Here is a 20,180-nt window from a genome sequence, read left to right as displayed (position 1 = left end):
AAGCGTGCTTCGCATGAGTTGTACATTTGAGCGAAACTCGTGGCTCTAAATTGGTTATTTCTGGTTCGCTTTGGATTTTGTTTTTTAAAATCAGAAGCTGAACCTCAAAAAAAAAATTTAATCAGAAAGTTTTCCTATGATTAAGACAAGAACCCTTCTTAACAATGATCGATGAGACCCAGCCCAATTCTCTCTCTGCCATTGTATTTCTTAATTATTAACAAAATGCTTTGTTATGTGACGTTTTTGGTTAAAATGTATTCATTTGAGCTTCGATAAAGGAACTAAAGACTCCATGAAATACATACAACTGAGACCCGTTGCATTGTAGTCTGAGGTTGGCAAGCCATACCACCCCTAATTTGTAAGTGGTGGTAAGGTCAACTGATCGTGAGTTAGTTTATGAAGAAAGATATTCGCTATGATTGGTTGATTTTTCAACAGCTGAGGGTTGTGCAATTCTATCCTTTCTACTTTGGAGTATTGATCCCTCAGCGGTCCGATATCAACAGCCCGCGTTGTTGTGTTCCTGGATCGTGAGCATCCATGCTTCTAAAATTTCGATTCCTTTTGTTGCTGTCGACGTTTATCGGCGATGAATTGGTTTGTCGATAGCGTTTTGATACTACTTGTATAACAAAAACGATCAATAAAAATTAGGTTCATTTCAATACCGGTGACTTCTTGTCAATGTAAGTTTTAACTCTGTTCTATAAGAAAAATGACAAACTGCGCCATCATGTAAAGCATAACCGAATATAGAGGATTGACCAAGAAAGAATAAGTCCTACTCGTGTAAAACCTGTTTAGACTTTATTTCAATTTCATACTCGTTTGACAATCAGCAGGTCAAATTATCACATTTAAAACGCCGTTTGGCAGGTAATAGGCTGCTTCTAACATAGTGAGCAGGTTTTGTGTACTTTGCCGAATGCCAGGAATATGAAAGGGTCTATTGACACCAATAAAAAGCAGTTTACAATCTGGTACCATGAATTCATTTTTCATAGGTGTTGAACTGTTCATTCGGTCGGGGACCTTTAATTTACCAAAATAACTGGGAAACCTGAGAAAAGTCTTCAACGGTTTTATTATTCGAGAGGTAAGTTCAACCCCTGATAACAAACGTAACTTGTCTTTGTTTTTCTTATCTTAGCTAACTTGTTTGGCCCCGATGACATGCACTGGAGAAAAACTGCAAAACGCAATGTTATATGACACAAAACTTTCCAGACCGAGACACTTAGAAATGGTAAAAAAGGTGTCTGCAGTGATAGTAGCACTAAGGGCTCAAATTTTAGCCTGAAACAAAATGTGTTCTAGAATAGAAATTTCCAGCGCAATCCCCGCAAAGAAAACAAAGCGCAAATTTCCTGGAAAAGATATTACCCAGATTTGTTCAAAAATATGTTCTCTAAGTTATTCAAAGTCTCACATACCTGACAAAAATCAGATGGGGCCAGTTCTATAATATCTGCAAAATTTAAGTAGTCTTTTCAACGCTTGGAAGTTGATAAAAATTTCCATTTGGTCGGGAATTAAGCTTAAGTTGACATCATAAGGACCACAAAAAACAGGATAAATCGATCACAATAATCAAACCTTAAACAGAAGAGACTGGGGAAGAATTACTGTCAGTTCACTTGGAAAGTGTTGGGCCAAATAAGGAAAGATAACCTCAAACTCGTGTTCCGAGCTCCTATTATCTTCGTCGAAATATTTGGGGTATCTCTTTCCTTGATTGATTTTGTACTGATAGTGTAAAGAGAAATCCTGTCTTCGTCACTGGTGGGACTTAAAGGGTTAAAGAGCGTCACTGCTAAGCGAGTGTCTTCTATTGTTTTGTCGTGAATCTAATGTTTGTTTTGTTTAGTTTTAGCTTACGTATTTCCTCACCATGTCAGTATCGAGAAGAGAATGAAAAGTAATTTAGTGCTTGGTTTGATAACATTTACTTGTCTGCTAGAATAAGAATCATTTTCAAAGTGGTTCGTTTCAGAATTGCACGATGTTCTTCTTGCTGGTCTCTCTGTTGGTAATTGATGCAGTATTAGCAGGCCCCCGCGGAGGTAATTATGAAATATTTCCGTTTTTCGTTTTTTGTTAAAGTAGATGTCACTTTATCACTGACTTCTGTTTGTGTTCAGTTACGCTAAGCTCTCCTTTTTTTGTACTTTCAGGACCTCAGTGGGGCTATGGGAAGTCCAAAAATCTCAGTAAGTATGTTTTGGGGAAATATGCATAAAATTCATGAGTTCAAACTATTATTGATTATTGAATAGAAGACAGTTGAATTAGAACAATGAGAGGAATCACGTGACCAATGAATACCCAATAACAATAACAAAGCTGTTTTTTTCTTTCTTTCTTTCTCAGCACTTGGCCCCACTGATTGGTATAAGATCGCTCCCCGGTGCGCAGGTACGGCCCAGTCCCCCATCGACCTTGACTGTTATTCATTGAAAAGCAACATATGGAAAGAAACTCTAGCAATCGATTTTGATAACGAGGGTGGTCTTGTAATTGGATCATTTATTAATAATGGCCATTCCCCTACCCTTGCAATTGAAAAATCTCTCGGATCTGCCACCCTCAGTGGGGGTCCTGTGGGGGATACTGTGTTCCAACTGGAGCAATTTCACTTCCACTTTGGATGTTCATCATTCCAAGGCTCAGAGCACACAGTATCTGGAAGTTCATATCCTGTTGAGGTATTCCTTGTTTGTTGTTTCGAAATTAAAATCGAGTTTTTAACTTTTTTATGTCATTGTCCCTCATCAATGTTTTTAATTGTTATAATTATGCATTGTTTCTTTTTTGTGTCGAGCTAAGATTTCTGAGGAGTACTTACATTTACATCCTCGAGAACCTAGGAACCTCTTATTAAGGACGGCTCTACTTAGGTCACACTTTTCCTGGCCCAACTCTTTTCCCAAAATACTGATATTTCACAAAATTTTCCTCAAAATACAGCCATAATTTTCAAAAGGGAGAAGTTTTTTGCGAAAGTCAGCCGACCAGACTAGTTCAAAAACTATTGTAAATCACAAAGATCGATCAGTAGTTTTTCTGCTTCACTAAAACAGACATTGTTGTAAATCCGTCCACATATCATAGCGTATATGATTTTTAAATGATTATTTCCAGGCACACTTCGTGTTTTATAACACAAGTTACACAGATTTTGCAAGGGCCGCTGATAAGGCTGATGGACTCACCGTGGTTGGTGCTTTTTTTGAGGTACAATATTTGCTGCCCCAAGAGATAGCAGTCTCCATGCTTATGTGTTAGAAATAATTTGTTATATTTTTTGGTGACACATTCACCTGTCAATTCTAAAAGACTTTTCTTATCACATGTAAAAGTAAAAAGTAAAGCCTTTATACAGGCCCAAATGGCCCATGGGGCCGGCGCTTCAATCCGGTTTCATCAGCGTGAAGCGGCTAGGACTTTTGCAACTCACCCTGGATGGGATGCTAGTCCATCGCAGGGCTTACCCCCAGCATGGTACCCATTTGTACAAAGTAAAGTGTCTTGCCTAAGAACACAACACAATGACCACGGCCAGGGCTCGAATCCGGACCACTTGATCCGCAGTCGAGCGCACTAACCATGAGGCCACCGCGCCTCCACTTATCACATGTATATGTTTGTTTCTTTGATTTTAGCTGGGTTCGGAGCCGAATGGAATTTTAAGCAGATTGAAAAGCAAGTTTGAAATGATCGTCGCAGAAGGTATCTCTTGGAATTCGCTATACAATGATATTGCCACAGATTGATTAAAAAACTACACAAGGCGCGCACTCACGGAAATTAAAATTTTCATTGAAGACAAGTTAAACACTCTTAAACTCTTACAAATTCCTTAAGATATCACGCCTACTTTGTTTGTCACAATTATTTAAAAAAATCATAAATTCTTCATAAACACTCGAGTTTTTTCTAAATGGATGTAAAATTCTCGAGTGATAGGCAAAACAACGCCCATCATCAAAAAATTTACTTACAGTTCATTTTTCTGGTAACTACATTGTAATTACAGGGAGAAGTGTCCCAGTGGTAGAAACAGACAAAATTTTTTTGAAAGATCTGGTACCTGCATTTAACAATGGTTCGCCTTACTACACTTACCAAGGATCCCTTACCACCCCTCCCTGCTTCGAATCTGTACGATGGATTGTGTTGTCAGAAACTGCACCATTTAGTCCATCCCAGGTCAGTAGGGGTAATATCACTCTAATTGCTTTAGTGTGCACACGCAATGCTAAAAAAAATTTTAAAAGATTTGATTTAAAAAAGATTAATGAAATTAGTTTAAATTTCGCTTTGGGGATTAACAGCTATTAACCAAAATGCATGAGGTGGCTTGTGGTACGTGGATATTTACCGAGCCACGAGAAGGTGAGATAAATATTCACCGTTAGCCTCGGACGCTGAGGGGAATAGTAGTTTTATTTTATACAAGAACAATGAGATAATATAGCACAAAAATATAATCTTTAAGAAATTTATTCCTGTCACGATTACAATATTTACCGTCGTAAATCCCATACGAGTCGCTTGATGGTAAATAGCAAAGGATATTCGGGGTTTGTGTAGCCAATCAGAGCGCGCCAATTTAGTAATTTAAACCAGCTTGGGCAGCCTTGGTTGATGATTGTTTCATCAAAAAAGACATTGAATTAACTCAACAGCTTATAGGGATATTAATTACCATGCGGACGGGGTCTAAGTGAGGAGCTTTGCATGCCTCCCGACTTGAACATTTAAGGTTTCAGAACTACCTCACACTTATTCACATTTTCAATCATTTCAGCTTATAATGTTCAATCGGCTCCAGTCTTCCACTGGTTACGGTGATGGAAAGATGTGCAACAACTTCAGACCAGTACAACCAAGGAAAGGGAGAGATGTGTTCCTGATTTATTGAGGAATGGAAAATACTCATAAAAACTTTTAACCAGTACAGTCGAGTGACAGAAGCATGCGTTTTTTTCTCCTGTTTTTGTTTGTATTGAAATATTAAAATAATGAGGTTAAAATTATTATCCAATTTCCTTTTTCTGGGGAGTGGGGCGGGGAAAAGGAATGGAGGTGGGGGTGGGGGAGACATGCGCAGTGAAGAGCATTTCAATATGTCATCAGCTGATGACATCCAGCAGTTAATATGCCTCTCTGAAACAAGTTTACGGGTGAAAGCGTCAAATTCAAGAGAGAGTCCTATTTGACTGAGTGTCAAAAACCAAGATTATTACAAAGTTCGTTCGAAAAAAGAAAAATTGTCTCTAAAGGCCAATGGGTTTGCGAATTTTAGGCAAATGGAAAAAAATGCGAGATACCTTGAGTAACCAAATGGCGATTGGTTTAAACTTGTCATCTGATTGGTTGTTTTATAAACCAGTCACCGGACGTAGACACACGAAACCAATTGTATCACATTCTCTTGGCGCTCAATTGAAAATTGCTTCACGGGGGATTTTCAGATCGTTAAGATTCGAGATGATATGGCTTAGCAGCACAAGATTTCTTGGATAATAGAATGTCCATGAAGTTTTGTAAGGAAAATTAAGTCAAGCAACCAACCAACATATCAGCTTACATGTCTTTTTCATCTATGATGTAACTTGAAAACGCAAGTATTGAAACACCAGAAGACGTTGATTGATTAAACTATATGGGTTTGCTTACCTATTGTCATGGCATGCTGTGAAAAAATAGAAAGAGATTGGCCTTTGAAACAATGTTTGGAAGCTTCGTTCATATTAAGCTCTCAAAAGGAGATAAATATACAGGATAAAAACTAATGAACATTTATTTTGGCAGTGAAATTATTTCCTCACAAAAGTTTTAATTACAGCCTCTTAGTTGTTGGCAACAGTTCATTAATTAGAGAAGGATGTTTTTCGGATTCCGTGGGAGGTTAAGACGAAAAACAATTTCTCTATTTCCTTTGCCGAGCACAAAACTTCCCATCTCTCTTATTCCATTTACGAACATGACGCTATTGATCTTGCTGATCCTAGCAATATGCAGATTTGTCATACGAACTTCTTAATAGACCTCGCTCACCGTTGAGTCTCTGAGGCTCAGTGATAGAGCATCGGAGCCTGGAATTCGAAGGTCTGCGGTTCATGGGGACTCAGAATTTTTTCTTTGTCCCACAAGACGAAAAACATCTTTCTTAATTTCCTTTACCGAGCTCAAAACTAACCATCTCTCTTATTCTGTTTACAATTTATTTATTGTACGTCTTATTATACCTCTAAAACATCTGCCTTTCAACCGCTGACACTTGTGAATAATTTAAATTTGTCACCTACATCATTTTCAAAATCAGCGCATAACCAAAGGTACTCGTGTTTGAAAGCGAGCGGTTGGCGCTGTGTCCATGCAAATTTTTGCAGCTGAAATGCATCGCATTAATTTGCTATTTTTAGTTATTTTGATGCAAAATCTTCGCTCAACACAGCAAAATCAGGATAAAACCCAAGGTAATCATGCTATAAAGCGAACAGATGGTGGTGTGTCTTACGCAAATTTTGAGGTTCACAAATTTTATTATCTACAAGTATCTCCGCCAGCCTTTCCCCATGAAGTGCTTCAAGCTAAAGAATGCGCGTTTGCCTGTGTTACTCAACAAACGTGTTACTCGTTCAACATTGGGCTGTCTCCAAATCAGAATGGAAAATTTCTATGCGAACTTTTAAGCGGAGACAAGTTTAGAAGCCCAACAAATTCGACATCTTCGCAACAGTTTGACCATTACAGCATTGAGGTAAATAATTTATCTTATAAGGGCGTAACTCATGTATGTATCATGAAATTCAATTTCTCATAAGTTTTGAAAATGTCTTTCTTGGTCCGTTTTTTTATTTGCTGCATAAGGCAAAACGGGCAAAATACGACTTAAATTATTTCTTTACCTGAGCTCACTGCGTATTTACCCAAGGTGGACAAGTATCTGTTTCTTATTTGAACATTTTCATGAAAAAATTAATATTGCATTGACAAGACAACAGATTTTTAAATATGTAAAATAATAATGAAACTGAAGCCTAAAGAAAATCTGGAGAGACGATTTTGAGCGAGATAATTAATTAAGTTTTGTTGCTTAGATACCAACGTCAGAGCCAGTCAATCTTTCAGCCGAGTTTGAGCCAAAACGATGATTAGATTTCCTATCCAGCTACATAAATCTCTAAAAAAAACCTTTGGGCGATTTACAAATCACTTTTGCGTTATACTTGGATTTATACTCAGATCACGTTTCAAAGTATCCGTTAAAATGTATGATTGCTCCTGCGCATGGAGTTTTTGTTGTCACACGGGTGCGGAGAAAATTAAAATGAGTTAGTGAGTTGAAAGAAGCTACTCGCATTTTAAGTGTCTTAAACAAACTGGCGAAATTAATTCCTAAGTCATGTGAAACCCGTTAATTCTTCTTCATAATTCTAAAATTTGCTCCTTCTAAGCTTGTAATTACTTCTCTGATAGAGACTAATTTTCTAAAACATTTATGCATAACTAAGCAACGTCATGAAAACATGACGCTTCGGCGACGACATGTCACCATCATCAGAAGAGAATATTAATATCAATATTCAATACACAGAAAAGTAAGGTGTGAAATAACATTAAAATGTGGAAAGAAAAAAAATGTTTTTTAACAAAGTGAAAAGTTTTGCTGGAGTGTAGTCTGTTAAAGAGTTCAATTCTGGTTTTTTTTTTCTTTAATAAGCAACATTTCATATATAATTATGGTACTCGAACTTTCCACAGCATTGTTCGTTTAGATCTATCGGCCCTTAGCAATGTTCTTTCACGTGTTTACCAGTCACGGACAAATTGCGTCTCTGTAATGTTATTCCATCTTTAGGCTTTCGTGTGCCATAATTTCCTCAACTCCTGAGGAATCTAAAGTGTTTAGGTAAATCTTGATTCGTATTTTCCTTCAAAACACAATTTTTTTGTCGCCTTCGCGATTTACAAAACCTGTTTCTTCTCGATCCCCGTCTTTTGAACGCCATACTACATATAAACTACAAAAAAACGTCGGCGAATATACCTGTGGATGTTGAACGTCAGTTTTAACCACACTGTCGTTATACTCCATGAATGAAAAGATTCTGATATTTGCCGTGTCTTATCTTTCGATTGCAGTCGCCGTGCTCAAGTCATCCATGCAAAAACAACGGTACATGTATCCCGAATTACGAAGAGAATACATACAGTTGTAGTTGCACCCCTGGCCATAGGGGTCGTTATTGTGGCAAAGGTGAGCATAAATAAAAATAATAATAGCAATAATCATAAAATTTTTTTAAAGTTCAGTTAAAATAAAATAAAACATTTTACCTTAAATAGTTTAAAAGGTTACAACAAGCCATATTGTAAGGGGAACAACGAAATTTAAAACTGGATCTAATTTTTAGTCGAGGAATAATATGGTAGGACAGTCATGGTCTCAACTTCGCGCGTAACGAACATGGTTTTCTTAAATTTCTACATTCAATGAAGACCTTAAATTTGGTTTAGTCGTTGACGATTGTTAAATATCTCCTGAAATAACAGCCGAAATTAGCCATGGTTTACATACAGATACAGGACAAATGTAAATTCTAAAAAAGAGTGTTTCTAAAATTAAGTTTGGAGTTGCTCTGGAATCCTCATCCCCAATTAGATATGATACTCTATATGTTAAAGATAATTCGCCCCTTTGTTGTTTGAGGTAATGAAACTTACTAAAACACCGTTTATCAAAACACCATTTACTGTCATAAATACTACGACGTGCGATTAAGAACCTCGTCCTTCTTTTTATAATATATAATTTTAAATCAGACACAAAGCTGGTCATGGCCTTAAGAAAAAGGTCGAACAAGAGTGGACCTAACCAGCTCAAGCAGTTCAAACGCTAACCTTGTAAACAGCCGTGCAGTGCGACAAAAGGAAGCAATAATGGTGCAGACGATAACTTACGTTTTTTCTTTGTTTCTTAACAACGCCCTGACAAGCAAATGACCCGGTGCAATATTCTCTGCCAGTAGAGGCTTGCTTAATCTCGTTCAAAAAAAAGAAAAAAAACTTGTTTGGGTTTCACTGCTATTATTACACATTAGAGTTACTAAGAAAGCTGTTATTGGTCGAGAGCACACATGCAACCAATATACAAAACCCGGTGTTAAGTTGACATCTTAACCCAATATCTGTAGCAGACATTGGGTTATCATGTCGAGTTTAAAGCCTGCCTGTTTTCCGAGCCCATCACCCGTGAAGTGTTGTCAAACTTTTGCAAACTCATAGAGGTTTTTCTTTTTGCAGATTGTTTAAAAAAATTATGATGAGCCCATTTTTAATTCAGTTTTCGCATTATATCAAGAATTATCAAACCTTGTGTCTGTTTTATTTGCCATAGCCTTAAGCTTCAGTGGCAGATAACGCGGACCTCGGCATTGACTATTCATGATATCATGCTCAACCTCAACCTATAATTGCTTAATATAACTTATTGGTAGTCTTTTCGCTACTGCAAGTGATGTCGTGAGAGAAATAGGCATTCTACCTGTTGAAACTTTCAAAGATTGTTCTTTCTGAGTGATTGCATCCTCTTTCCTTACAAGTCTGTTCAGCACCTTTAGGAATGGAAGACTACATAATTACTTCTACGCAGATTTCGGCTTCGTCTCAATACGACAGTTATCATGCACCAAACCAAGGAAGACTTCACTTCAAAAAAACCGGGTCGTGGAAAGGCAGTTGGTCCGCGCGCGGGAATAACGTCCATCAGTGGTTTCAAGTTGATCTAAGAATTGAGACAACCGTTACATTTCTGGCAACACAAGGACGAAATATGCATGGACAGTGGGTAACCAAGTATAAGCTGCAGTATGGTAACGATGGTAGCACATTTCGGGTATTTAAGCAAGACGGGGAGAGCTCTGATAAGGTTAGCCCTGACTCAAAGTGAATTCATCAAATCTGAGCAAAATGACAAAAACAAATGACAAAAGCGTAACTAAATAAACTAATTAACGGAGAAACTTTGCCTCAGCTGAGTATTATTTGCTTAAAAATCAACTACGATTCATCCAGTCTGCTGTGATTTGACCACGAGAGAAGTGAAGTAATCTCTCCTGGATGGAACAGGGCGAGGAAACCAAACCGCTTTGATTCTCTTACGGGATCAAAGCAAGGACCACCGGAAGGGACGAGATGCATGGGATCAAAGCGGGAAATCTTGAGGAGACCTGCGTGCGCTCGTGATGTTAGTCATGGTTCCATATTTCGAGTTTCTCATTCCAAAGTTAAAAAAAAAGTTTTTTCTCAGTAATTTTTATGATTGAGTTATTTCTTTTTAACAAACTTGCAGGCCCCTTTAACAAAGAAAATTATGTTAAGAGCAACAGAGATTTACAGAATTCTTCACCTTCCTATTTCAAATCATCAGGTGTTTGTTGGAAACAGTGACAGAGATACTGTTGTGAAGAATCCTGTGATCTCACCCGTCAAGGCTCGATATATCCGGTTGATACCCACAGAATGGCACAACCACATCTCTATGAGGATAGAATTATACGGCTGTCTCGGTAGGTTGGCCTTCCGAATTCATTTCTAGTTTATAGACAAATTTTCAATTGCGAGCTAAAACTGAAATGGGTGTTGCGCACGTTTTGCATCACTGCGCATCACTGTGATGATCAAGAAAATTCGCGTCATCATTTCGACCAATCAGGTACGAATTAGCATGATGATCGTTCTAGCTCCATTGGTATAAACACAAACTCAGGTGTTCCGTAAAAAAAGCAAAGTCAATATAATGATAATAGTACTTGTAGAAAATAATAATTTAAAGTTGGCATAGTTTCTTATGATAATTCCGTGCTGTCTAGTCCTCGCTTTCCAACGCTTCGCAACATTTTTGCCAATGAGAATAGCAAAAAACATCCTCACCTCGCAGTTTCTTTACTTCCCTGAGAGAAATAAAGAGCAAGGGAAAGTAGCAGCACAATCAGCTTGTTTTTGCATTATCTTTTAAAACTTCTCAGAAAACATGCAAGCTCTTGGCATGGAAAGTGGCTCCATCGCTGACTCACAAATTATCGCTTCTTCGATGTACAGTGTTTATCACAAACCTGCGCGCGCACGACTCCATACAAAAGAGCTTAGACTTTCGACAGGGACTGGTGGCTGGTCAAGTTTGACGAATGATTTAAACCAATGGCTACAGGTCGATCTCGGTAAAATCACCAATGTGACGTACATTGCAACACAAGGAAGGAATCATTACTCGCCTTCACAGTGGGTGAAGAAATACAAAATCCAGTTCAGCGACGAAGGAGTCTCATTTTTGTTTTACAAGAGACAAGGAGATTCCTCCGACACGGTAAGTTCTCATATTAACATGCAAATTTTAGCGCAGTTACGGAAAACAACCATTGGTCAAAGGTTCAGTAAACATGGGTTCAGAATTCAGGCAATCCATCTTGCCTTCGATATCAAGCGAGAAATTGGCACGAGAAGACGTGATTGAGACGAAATAGGTTACTAGGCCCAGCGAGGTTTCCTCGAAGCAAACCACTCGCCTAGAACATCTCCTAAGCGCTTTTACCCCACGGTAGAGGACTGTTTAAGTTTAAAATAATGCACACGTGTGAATGTGACTTCGGTGTCGAAATGGTTTGTAAAGAAATTAAAGATGCGCATGTTTAGCTACAGAAAACGTACCTTGCATTTCTTCTGTTAAGGTTATTTCTTTTGAAATCATGCTTTTATGACAATGTGTTGATACTTAGGTTTTCGAGGGCAATTTCGACCGGGATACCGTTGTTTATCATCTCCTGGATCCACCTATCACAGCACGATTCTTGCGGGTAAAGCCAACTCAGTGGCAAAACCACATTTCCATGAGGATGGAGTTATATACTTTCCCAGGTATATCATGTTGTATCATTCCTTCCTTGGCCCTGTTCATTCAATTATTCGTGATATCTTTAAAACATATATAGCATCATTTCATTTTCTAGGTTCAGCTTGTTCTGCGGCCGATAAAATTCGGTTCAGGAAACAGAGAGCAAAGCAAAAGGCAGGGATTGACATCGGTATCTCCCCTCCCCTCTCCTTCTCTCCCCTCCACCCCCATCCCTTTTTTCTCTCTCTTTGCAACCACGGCAATTACCAATGTAACGGTGAGTAAAAAGATGCGTTAGTAATCGGATCAAAATCGAAATGAAAACAGCAAGAAGCGTAACCGTTTGTTGTGGTTTTATGATAACAACAACAATTTTCCTAATGACTTCCACACAACTTTAAAACTATGTTGCCTAAAGGTAAGGCTTCGGAAGATGTGCGGCATCACCGTCTTTATCAGCGAGACTTGCACGCATGTGGGGCGTGCGCAACGTCTGTTATCTCAACGATGTCTGAACGAAGATGCAATTCTAAATCAAACGTGGTCCTTTCATCTTTACAGGAGAAACTTAAGCCTTTCACTCACCTTTGCAAGCGGCTGGAGGTTTAAGGACGAGCAGTACCTTCCAGGAATTTCAGTGAGCCACAACGCTAGCTCAGTTGGCAGAATACAGCAGTTGTAGTTTCTACAGCACATCTTTCCGGGATGTTTAGTTGAACGATTTGGCATACTAATGTCTTCTTTACAAAAGTATTGTACAATTCGTACAAGAGTGTCGATCCCTTCCTGGACACGGTTGTACATTATTAATTATCAGGAATTAGCAAAACATGACGACAGTTGTTTGCGATCGTTTCAGTACATTTAGAAAAAAATAGTATAGAAGGACTTTTTATGTAAATTGATGACAATGAAGTATTCTTCCAAAGAAGGCCAAATTTTTTTTATTGTCCCATACGAATCAGAACATCTCTCGCGTTAACCTTAATTAGTTAAGTCTATACAAGCAATGATTGAAATCAAAAATTACTGTACAATTTCTTGCCCAAAAAATATCCTTGAGCTGATATAACAGTCTTATACTAACATGGGAAGCTAGCCCCGAAGTTTCGATCTAATACAAAGTTCTCTGGGTCGAACTGTCGGCTAAAAAGCAAGCCCATCCCGAGAAAAAAGTATCCGTTAGCGAAATACTTAATGTCTCGTGAGTGACTATAAAAGAAAAAAAAAACCAGACAACCAAACGAAAAAAAAAATAGCATGTCTACTGGGTGGTAAAGGAAAGAATGTTTAACAAGACCAACTCCCACCCCACCCCATTCGTTTTCTTTCCTGAGCCACAAGAAGCTTGTCTCGATCCTTGAAGTGTTCTGTACGTTGAACAAAGTTAACATTAATTTTCTGATAGCAAAAAGAAACGTTCTCTGGGATTAGCAAGAAAAAAACCAGAAGGAAAAGAGAAAGAAAAGGGATGGAAAAGATTTAGTCAGATTGCAAACTGCAACTTAAGAAACGGTAGATTAACGCGTTTGAAAGGAAACGACGTTTAGTTTACAACTCGCTGAATTACTACCAAAATAAGTGTTCTCCAATGTTTGCAAACAGGAAATGAAGCGTACGTTTATAATTTAGTAGATGGTCTAGTCTAACAACCTGTAATAATTTCGCAATAACAAAAATAGATTGTATTTTTTCTAGTTTAGATTAAGATGAGCAATGAAGGCTTCAATCTCTTCTATTTAAGACGAAAAGAAATACCTAGGACCCATTTTGTTCTTAGAGAAGAAAATCGTAATGCTGAAGTTAGTGGCTCCAACCCCCGAGCTTGCGTGACAGAAAAAATCACCTTACGTAAGCAACCAGCAAAGAAAATGATCGCAAGTAACACATCGGAGTCAAACAGTCGCAGTTTTCTCAAGTTCAGAGTCCAATGGCTTTGAGCTGCACAAAAACTAAATAAAATATTGAACTGAAAGAGTCCACAAGGTTACCAGCCGCTGAAGTTAAAGGTTAAAATCATGTTACCAATCAGTCAAGCTGCATACATCTCGGACAAAAACATCGACAAAAATTTTCCTCAAAGCTCTTCGAAAGTATAAATTCAACAAAGGTGGAGATAGAGGGAGTTCAATTTAAATCAGACAATAGTGCTCCCGAGCAGTTATACATCGATCGATATAAACTCGTGAGTGTTCGTTAATCCGTCGAGAAATGCTCGAGCGTGTTCGTACATCAATTGGTTGATGTTCGTGGGTATTGGAATATCAATCGATACAAGTTCGCTCCTTTCCGCTGAACTGTAGGTATTATGTTTTTACTCAAATGTGACATAATAGCGATAGTATCCGAGTCCACCTGCACCCTTGATCCAAAAATATGAGATGACATGCACGAAAATAAAAACTGGAGATTGAGATCAGTTTAAGAAGTGAGTTCGAAAAAAAGCGCAAATGAAAAACCGATAATAACTCGGTGTTTTCCCACAGGTGTCCAAAGAGAAGCACTCTGAAAATGTAGATCTGAACAAAAATATATCAAACCATGTCCTTAATACACTGTTACCATAATAGCTCTGTCCTGTTTGTGGCAGGATGAAGAGGAATTCGTCGACTAGCGCCAGTCCACTTTTGTACAAGATGCCCACTTCAAATGTAGCTTCCCGAGCACTGAGTTCGTCATATAAGAAGAATCGCTTAAAATTTTTACATTTTACTCCAAGAAATTTGCAACCTTACTAGGCCTTTTGCATGGCGTTACAGCAAAGATACATGTGATGCGACTAGCGTAACTGCATCACGCAATCGTCTTAAAGTCAGCTTTGCTCAAAGGAAACCATTTTAGTGACACCACGCAGCGCTTCACAGTTCCGTTGGACAAAACCATTATGACGCAAGCTTTGTACCATTCATACTGGCGCAGACATTGTCTTGACAACCTCGACGTCAAACAAACACCTTAGCTAATCCATCCGCGCCCGCGCTAGCAATGTACGGTCGATTGGGATGAAAAGCAACGTCGTATATCGCTTCATCAAATTTCTTCCGATGCGAGGTGATTTCTTGGACACAGGTTTTACTGTCCAAGTTCCACAGACGAATGGAACAGTCATGACCTAAACGGAAAAAAAGAGGTAATTTTATCGTGTTTTCGGTAAAATGCACAATATGTAGCTATATGAACATAATTGATAATGAGGTCTCTGCTAGCGTCAATCACGTTTCGAACCTCATGGGATGCGAGATTTTGACAACGATCATGTCGAGTTGTGATGATAAGAATTCATTTAAAACACCTTGTGTCAAAGAAAATCCGAGTACAACACAAAACTGTCAGAACTTAAAGCCAAACATCTCATCAAAGGATTACATAATTATCAACTCTTCACGACAGATTCACCTCACAGACACTACCCTGAAAGCTGATATTTCGTGTAATAGCCCCTCATTGAAACAAGCCTAAAATCCACAAAAAAAGGTACCAAAGATCTCTGTACCTGGAACATAAATGTTAATTTTTTTTTTACTTTCTCAAGAAAGGGAAATCTAAGAAAATGAGCCAGTACAGTTAACTGGGCTCATCTGAAGAGGCACTCAGATGTCGATTGGGTGCGGGATTGGGGAATACTGACACAGAAAATATCACTGCTGTCCTTACTTCCTGATAAGAGGTACAACCCATTGGGGTCCACTGCTAAGCTGGTTACAGCATCAAGATGAGCTACCATGGTGTGAATTTGTTTACCTAAAAAATAAAAAACAAACAAACATCACGCAACTGTAAATACAACCGCATGCTTATTATTCCTAGCAAAAACAATTTCCTTTCCTTAAAATGTTGTCGATATTAGACGATACAATCACAAATAATCCTGCACCGCAAAATCGAACGAAGACTGATATGCGCAACTTTATAATTCGAGACAAGGCACTCAGAAAAAAAAACACTTCGAATAGAAACCCTGATAAACATCAATTCTGCCCAAAATTGATCTTTCATTTCGCAGAGGACAATTTTGTTTTTCGATTTTCTTTTCTGGGAGCGTAAATGTTCATTTTGATCTTAATTGAAACCACCTTTACCTAATGAATATTGAATGAGGCTGAACAAAAGAAATCGATTAAAACACCATATGTCAAATAAATTCAACTATCTCCTTTATCTAATCAAAGAATCCCTATGGCCAACTCGTGCAGAAAGCACTTAGTATAGAGATGAAACATGGTCGTGAACTTGTAATTATTGGTCTTGTAGCAATGCAAGGTTGCTCTTATCTTAAAAGCCAAGGTTCCGGAGAACCATGGAGAGACCCACAATCATGGAAAACATCCAACTCCGCAGAGTAATAAACGCATATAAGACCAAGAAAACAGCACAAAGTAGTATCATGCGTTTATCGTCCGCTTCTGATCAATCCAGCCGCCAATGTGTACATAATTGAATTTAATCACAGTTCATGTTTTACATTAGATCATAAACAATCAAAGCGATCCACAGTATTAGGTTTGTGCCTGAGCTTGATAAATTTTTTTTCACTTGGAAGGTGTACTTAAAGCAATGAAGATTGGTAAAAATAGCAACAAAGCCTCTCTATCGTTTTCTGCGCGGATACCACTCTACTTTGATTTCGTGTTTGGGCGAGTTCGGGACTAATTAACGACTAATTAACACAGTGTCTACGTATCGGAGTCCCCATGAAAACTCCTTTGCACGAGTTAAAAATAACACCTATTTACTAAAATTTTAACGAAACAAATATACTTGTGTACTGAACGGCAGGCTCGAACGGGTAAAATATTTCTCCCGTTCGGCTCCAACAAACTCAGTATTTTACCAGAGGACGTCTGATCTGTGCAAAAAGTGAAATTACGTTTGAACCAAAAATGAACGCGATTTCATACATAAACGGGCGCGCGCTGAACACCACAGAAAAGTTCACAATTAAATTTTTCTTCTTCCTTCCCTAGAATCGGAATTAGAAACCACCCAATTCACTGAAAAGCGCGACTTTTTTCCCCTTTTTTTTCTTTTATTTTAAGTTTACGTCCACGATAGGAATTCCGGGGTCGGCTGGCTTTTTCCGGACCCTCTTACGTCAGCCTGTCCGCCCCTATACACGTCAGCTTTTAGCATGGTTTTCTTTTGGATTGAATGAGCGTGGCCGTACAGGTCAAATGATAAAACACGAAATGTGATTTAGAAGAATTCGAGAGCTTATGTCCGCTGACAAAGAATAACACCATAATCTGTTCGTACACCCCAATTAGCACTTAAATATTAAATAATAAACCAAAGCGAAGAAAAAAATTTTTGCGAAAAGCATGCATTTATTGCCTGTTATTTTCTAAGTCTTTCTGTCCCGCAGTATCTTCAAAGAATAAGTTTTGATAAAATGTCCACTCTCGTTACATTTTTTCCTTAGAAAAATACAACACAACTGTCGCTAAATAATAAAGACAAGATTTCGCTTTACATTGTCGGGTGGCTTCAAAAAAAATTATGCACTTGTCAATACGTTTCAATTGCTTTTCACGTTTTATAGTTCAACTGGAAACACTGGGCGATTTCTATTTGGCGTGAACAGCTCTCGGATGACTTGTTTGAATCGACAAGTGCGCAACGAGTAAACGATCGGACTACACGCGCTGGTTAGATAAGAGCAGAAAAAGGCGAAGTATTCCAACCAAGGAACTGTGATATCTCTTCTCAGGCAAATACCAAGCGCCATTGCAGGCACGAAGCAAACGAAGTAAGTCACCACGACGATAATAATGTTCCGAGTGGTTTGAATTTCTTTTTTTCGGAGGAGGTCCAGCATTTTTTTGCCTTGAGAAGTACATTCATCTCTACCAGTTAAGTCTTCGATCCGCTTACGACTTGCCTTGACAGACCGCCAGATAAGTCCACCTAAAACGGTTATCACAACCAAAGGGGCACCGAACAGGGCCAAAGCAACTTTCCAACCCCCAGTTTTATATAAAATTCGACGGTACTCCATCAGAGGCAACTCCTCATAATGGGATAGAATTCTGTCGCGATAAAAACCTAAGGATATTATCAACACCGTACCCGTGACCCAGATAAGAGCGATTCCGCGGTACGCTTTTTTTTTGGTTTTCCAAGAGTGGTACCGAAACTTAAACGCAATGGCGCCGTAACGATCAGCCATTAGGGCCATGAGCGTCAACACGTTCAAGTATATGATGTAGTTATGCAAAGAAGAAAACACATAGGTGATCCACTTTCCTTTGAAGACATCCAGTCTGAAAATGTAGAAGCTCACAAAGAGCGGCATATTAACCAGAGAATTGAACAAATCGATCACCGAGAGGTTTACGATCAGAGCGTTCGGCACGGTGCGTAGATGTTTGAAGCGGTAAACTATGTAGCAAACCAAACCATTTCCAGCCACAGCGAACAAGAACATGGTTGCCAGGAAAACGAACTGAGCTATAGAAGTCGCCGTGAATTTTTCTTCCAAGTCGTTTGTCACCAAAACGGTGCCGTTCGACATGATTCTTCCGAGGAGAAGCGTAGATTGAAAGGAGAAAACTTATAACGGCTAGGGAGAAAAAAGCTTAACTATTGAGAAAGAGAGAAAGAGAGAGAGAGCTTCGATTGCGGTTCGCCGGGTACCTCGAAATTCTTCTGTGTGTCTTAAAGAGTGTCCTAGAAGACTCATGTGTAGAAACTGAACGCCATCAAGGTCTTTTCAACTCATCTCAAAAGACAAGACACATTAGGGATCTTTGCCATCCTCTTTTTCGATCTGTGTCCCTAGAAGGCCACGTGTTTTCATTTCCGATTGCGAAGCAAATTTTACCTTCTAAAACGCTTCTTGTTTCTTTCAGGAAAGAGAAAAATTCTTTGTTAAAAGGTTTCCGCTTCAAACAAGGCCTTCGAATAAAGTGGAAGTAAGCCTTTGATGAAGAAATATTCACGCAAAAATGTTTTCGCTTTAAAAAGGTTCTTCTTCGAAACGTTTTCGTCGTTTCATTCATACTGATACGTTTGCAAATGCTAATGAAAACGAAGACTTTTAAAAGCGACTCCAAAAGCAGTCTTTGAATCCTCATAATGGAAACGCTTCTCTTCAAGAAATTGGCAGGTGAAAACGGAGGCCTTTGACAGTTCAATAAGCCAATCACATTCAAAGTGGTAGCTCAAATTAAACATCACATTCAAAGTTATAATAATAAATGACTTGTATTACGCAATTATCGATATTAAATTTTCAAGTTGTCATTCAAAGTCAGTTTCAGAACGACATAAAACAATTTACGCCTCCTTTGTCAGTCTTTTAATGCAAATTTTCCGTTTCTATCATAACTTGGCTATTCTTTTTTTCTCGGAAATTGTAGTTTTAATGATTAACTGATAATAAGACTTCGTGTCGTCCAATTCAGTCTGTAATCATACTGGTGAGAAACAAATCGGACCCTCGCGGCGCAGTCGTTCAATTTTGTTATCACTCGTATGATTACGAGTGATAGATTGCGTGAAGATTGCAGCTGCATAAGCGTCAATCAAACACAAATAGCCAATCATGAAACAGTTTGCCGTTTTATTTTCTTACCTGTGTTGTTGTCAAAGAAGCGTATATGTCGGTCTTCGTGCGCTGTGACTGTTAGGGGAAGGGTGGGATGACTAACTACTTTGTTTATTTGTGTAGAAGGTGAATTATCTATGGAAAGAAAGAAAAAGCAATGTTGCATAACTGACAAATCCTCAAGCAACTCAAAAGGTGAGTAGGTGAAAAATGTGACAAGGTGAAAAATGAGTGGCTTCATCACAAGAAAATTGGGATCAATATCAGTATCTGGGCAACTGCCCACCTACCCCTCCCCTAACTCAACAACAGTAAATTGACAACAAGTTAAGGTTAATGTTGGGTTAAGGGAGGGGTAGGTGGGCAGTTGCCCAGACATTGATATTGATCCGAAAATTGTTACTAGCCTATCGGTTGTCTCTCTACATAACATTGTAAGTCGCCATACAAATAATTTATAGAACAGATTTAACTTTTGAGCTGAGGATTTGAGCGACGAAGAAATTGGCTGATAGAAAAAATTAGTGCCTTCGAATGGGCGCTGTTTTTTACTTACTGTATGTTTTTGCGCTGTCGAGTGAAACAACTGGTGTCGCTGTCTCCAAATCATAAATAATACATTGAGCAGATGAATAAGAGGCTACCATTTGTGATGTTTCAGTGCGGATGAAGTCCACCGACGTGGGAACACCACAGCCCTCTGTGAAGAAAACGTCATGAGCACTT

The 20,180-nt window shown here is 38.6% G+C and overlaps 4 protein-coding genes across 4 annotated transcripts in view; 2 read left to right on the top strand and 2 right to left on the bottom strand.

Moving 5' to 3' along the window:
- The first annotated feature begins 1,924 nt into the window (after positions 1-1,924).
- On the top strand, positions 1,925-5,053 carry LOC113677715 (carbonic anhydrase). The gene is made up of 7 exons (XM_089212372.1): positions 1,925-2,069; positions 2,181-2,216; positions 2,377-2,711; positions 3,148-3,240; positions 3,669-3,735; positions 4,043-4,215; positions 4,817-5,053. Exons 1-7 carry the CDS (start codon positions 2,009-2,011, stop codon positions 4,928-4,930), a joined length of 879 nt encoding a protein of 292 aa, XP_089068498.1. The 5' UTR covers positions 1,925-2,008; the 3' UTR covers positions 4,931-5,053.
- Positions 5,054-6,290: 1,237 nt separating this feature from the next.
- On the top strand, positions 6,291-12,839 carry LOC113677721 (lactadherin). The gene is made up of 7 exons (XM_027194557.2): positions 6,291-6,775; positions 8,161-8,275; positions 9,621-9,946; positions 10,448-10,586; positions 11,046-11,383; positions 11,793-11,931; positions 12,470-12,839. Exons 1-7 carry the CDS (start codon positions 6,389-6,391, stop codon positions 12,478-12,480), a joined length of 1,455 nt encoding a protein of 484 aa, XP_027050358.2. The 5' UTR covers positions 6,291-6,388; the 3' UTR covers positions 12,481-12,839.
- The window catches only part of LOC113677723 (striatin), a 17,752-nt gene continuing 10,401 nt past the window's right edge, over positions 12,830-20,180 (bottom strand). Inside the window, exons 15-18 of the mRNA XM_027194559.2 lie at positions 20,011-20,154; positions 19,482-19,589; positions 15,563-15,649; positions 12,830-15,020 (exon numbers count right to left, since the gene is read on the bottom strand). Coding sequence (XP_027050360.2) covers positions 14,851-15,020; positions 15,563-15,649; positions 19,482-19,589; positions 20,011-20,154 — 509 coding nt within the window. The 3' untranslated portion in view covers positions 12,830-14,850. The remainder of the gene's footprint in view (positions 15,021-15,562; positions 15,650-19,481; positions 19,590-20,010; positions 20,155-20,180) is intronic.
- LOC113677722 (neuromedin-U receptor 2) lies at positions 17,213-18,989 on the bottom strand. The gene has a single exon (XM_027194558.2). The coding sequence runs from the start codon at positions 18,417-18,419 to the stop codon at positions 17,442-17,444; it is 978 nt and encodes a 325-aa protein (XP_027050359.2). The 5' UTR covers positions 18,420-18,989; the 3' UTR covers positions 17,213-17,441.

The sequence above is a fragment of the Pocillopora damicornis genome, chromosome 7 (assembly GCF_964200805.1).
Source record: "Pocillopora damicornis chromosome 7, jaPocDami1.2, whole genome shotgun sequence".
Taxonomy (NCBI): Eukaryota; Metazoa; Cnidaria; class Anthozoa; order Scleractinia; family Pocilloporidae; genus Pocillopora; species Pocillopora damicornis.
Note: the sequence above shows the minus strand (reverse complement) of the source record. Positions and strands in the feature narration are given on the sequence as shown.

What these genes read in the sequence shown, in the direction of transcription:
- LOC113677721 (XM_027194557.2), top strand. Translation starts at nt 6,389, where the DNA reads ATGCAAATTTTTGCAGCTGAAATGCATCGCATTAATTTGCTATTTTTA. An exon ending in GGGTCGTTATTGTGGCAAAG is followed by an intron (nt 8,276 to 9,620) that starts GTGAGCATAAAT and finishes TTTCCTTACAAG; the next exon opens with TCTGTTCAGCACCTTTAGGA. An exon ending in ACGGGGAGAGCTCTGATAAG is followed by an intron (nt 9,947 to 10,447) that starts GTTAGCCCTGAC and finishes TCAAATCATCAG; the next exon opens with GTGTTTGTTGGAAACAGTGA.
- LOC113677722 (XM_027194558.2), bottom strand. Translation starts at nt 18,419, where the DNA reads ATGTCGAACGGCACCGTTTTGGTGACAAACGACTTGGAAGAAAAATTC.
- LOC113677715 (XM_089212372.1), top strand. Translation starts at nt 2,009, where the DNA reads ATGTTCTTCTTGCTGGTCTCTCTGTTGGTAATTGATGCAGTATTAGCA. An exon ending in TGGGAAGTCCAAAAATCTCA is followed by an intron (nt 2,217 to 2,376) that starts GTAAGTATGTTT and finishes TTTCTTTCTCAG; the next exon opens with CACTTGGCCCCACTGATTGG. An exon ending in GAAGTTCATATCCTGTTGAG is followed by an intron (nt 2,712 to 3,147) that starts GTATTCCTTGTT and finishes GATTATTTCCAG; the next exon opens with GCACACTTCGTGTTTTATAA.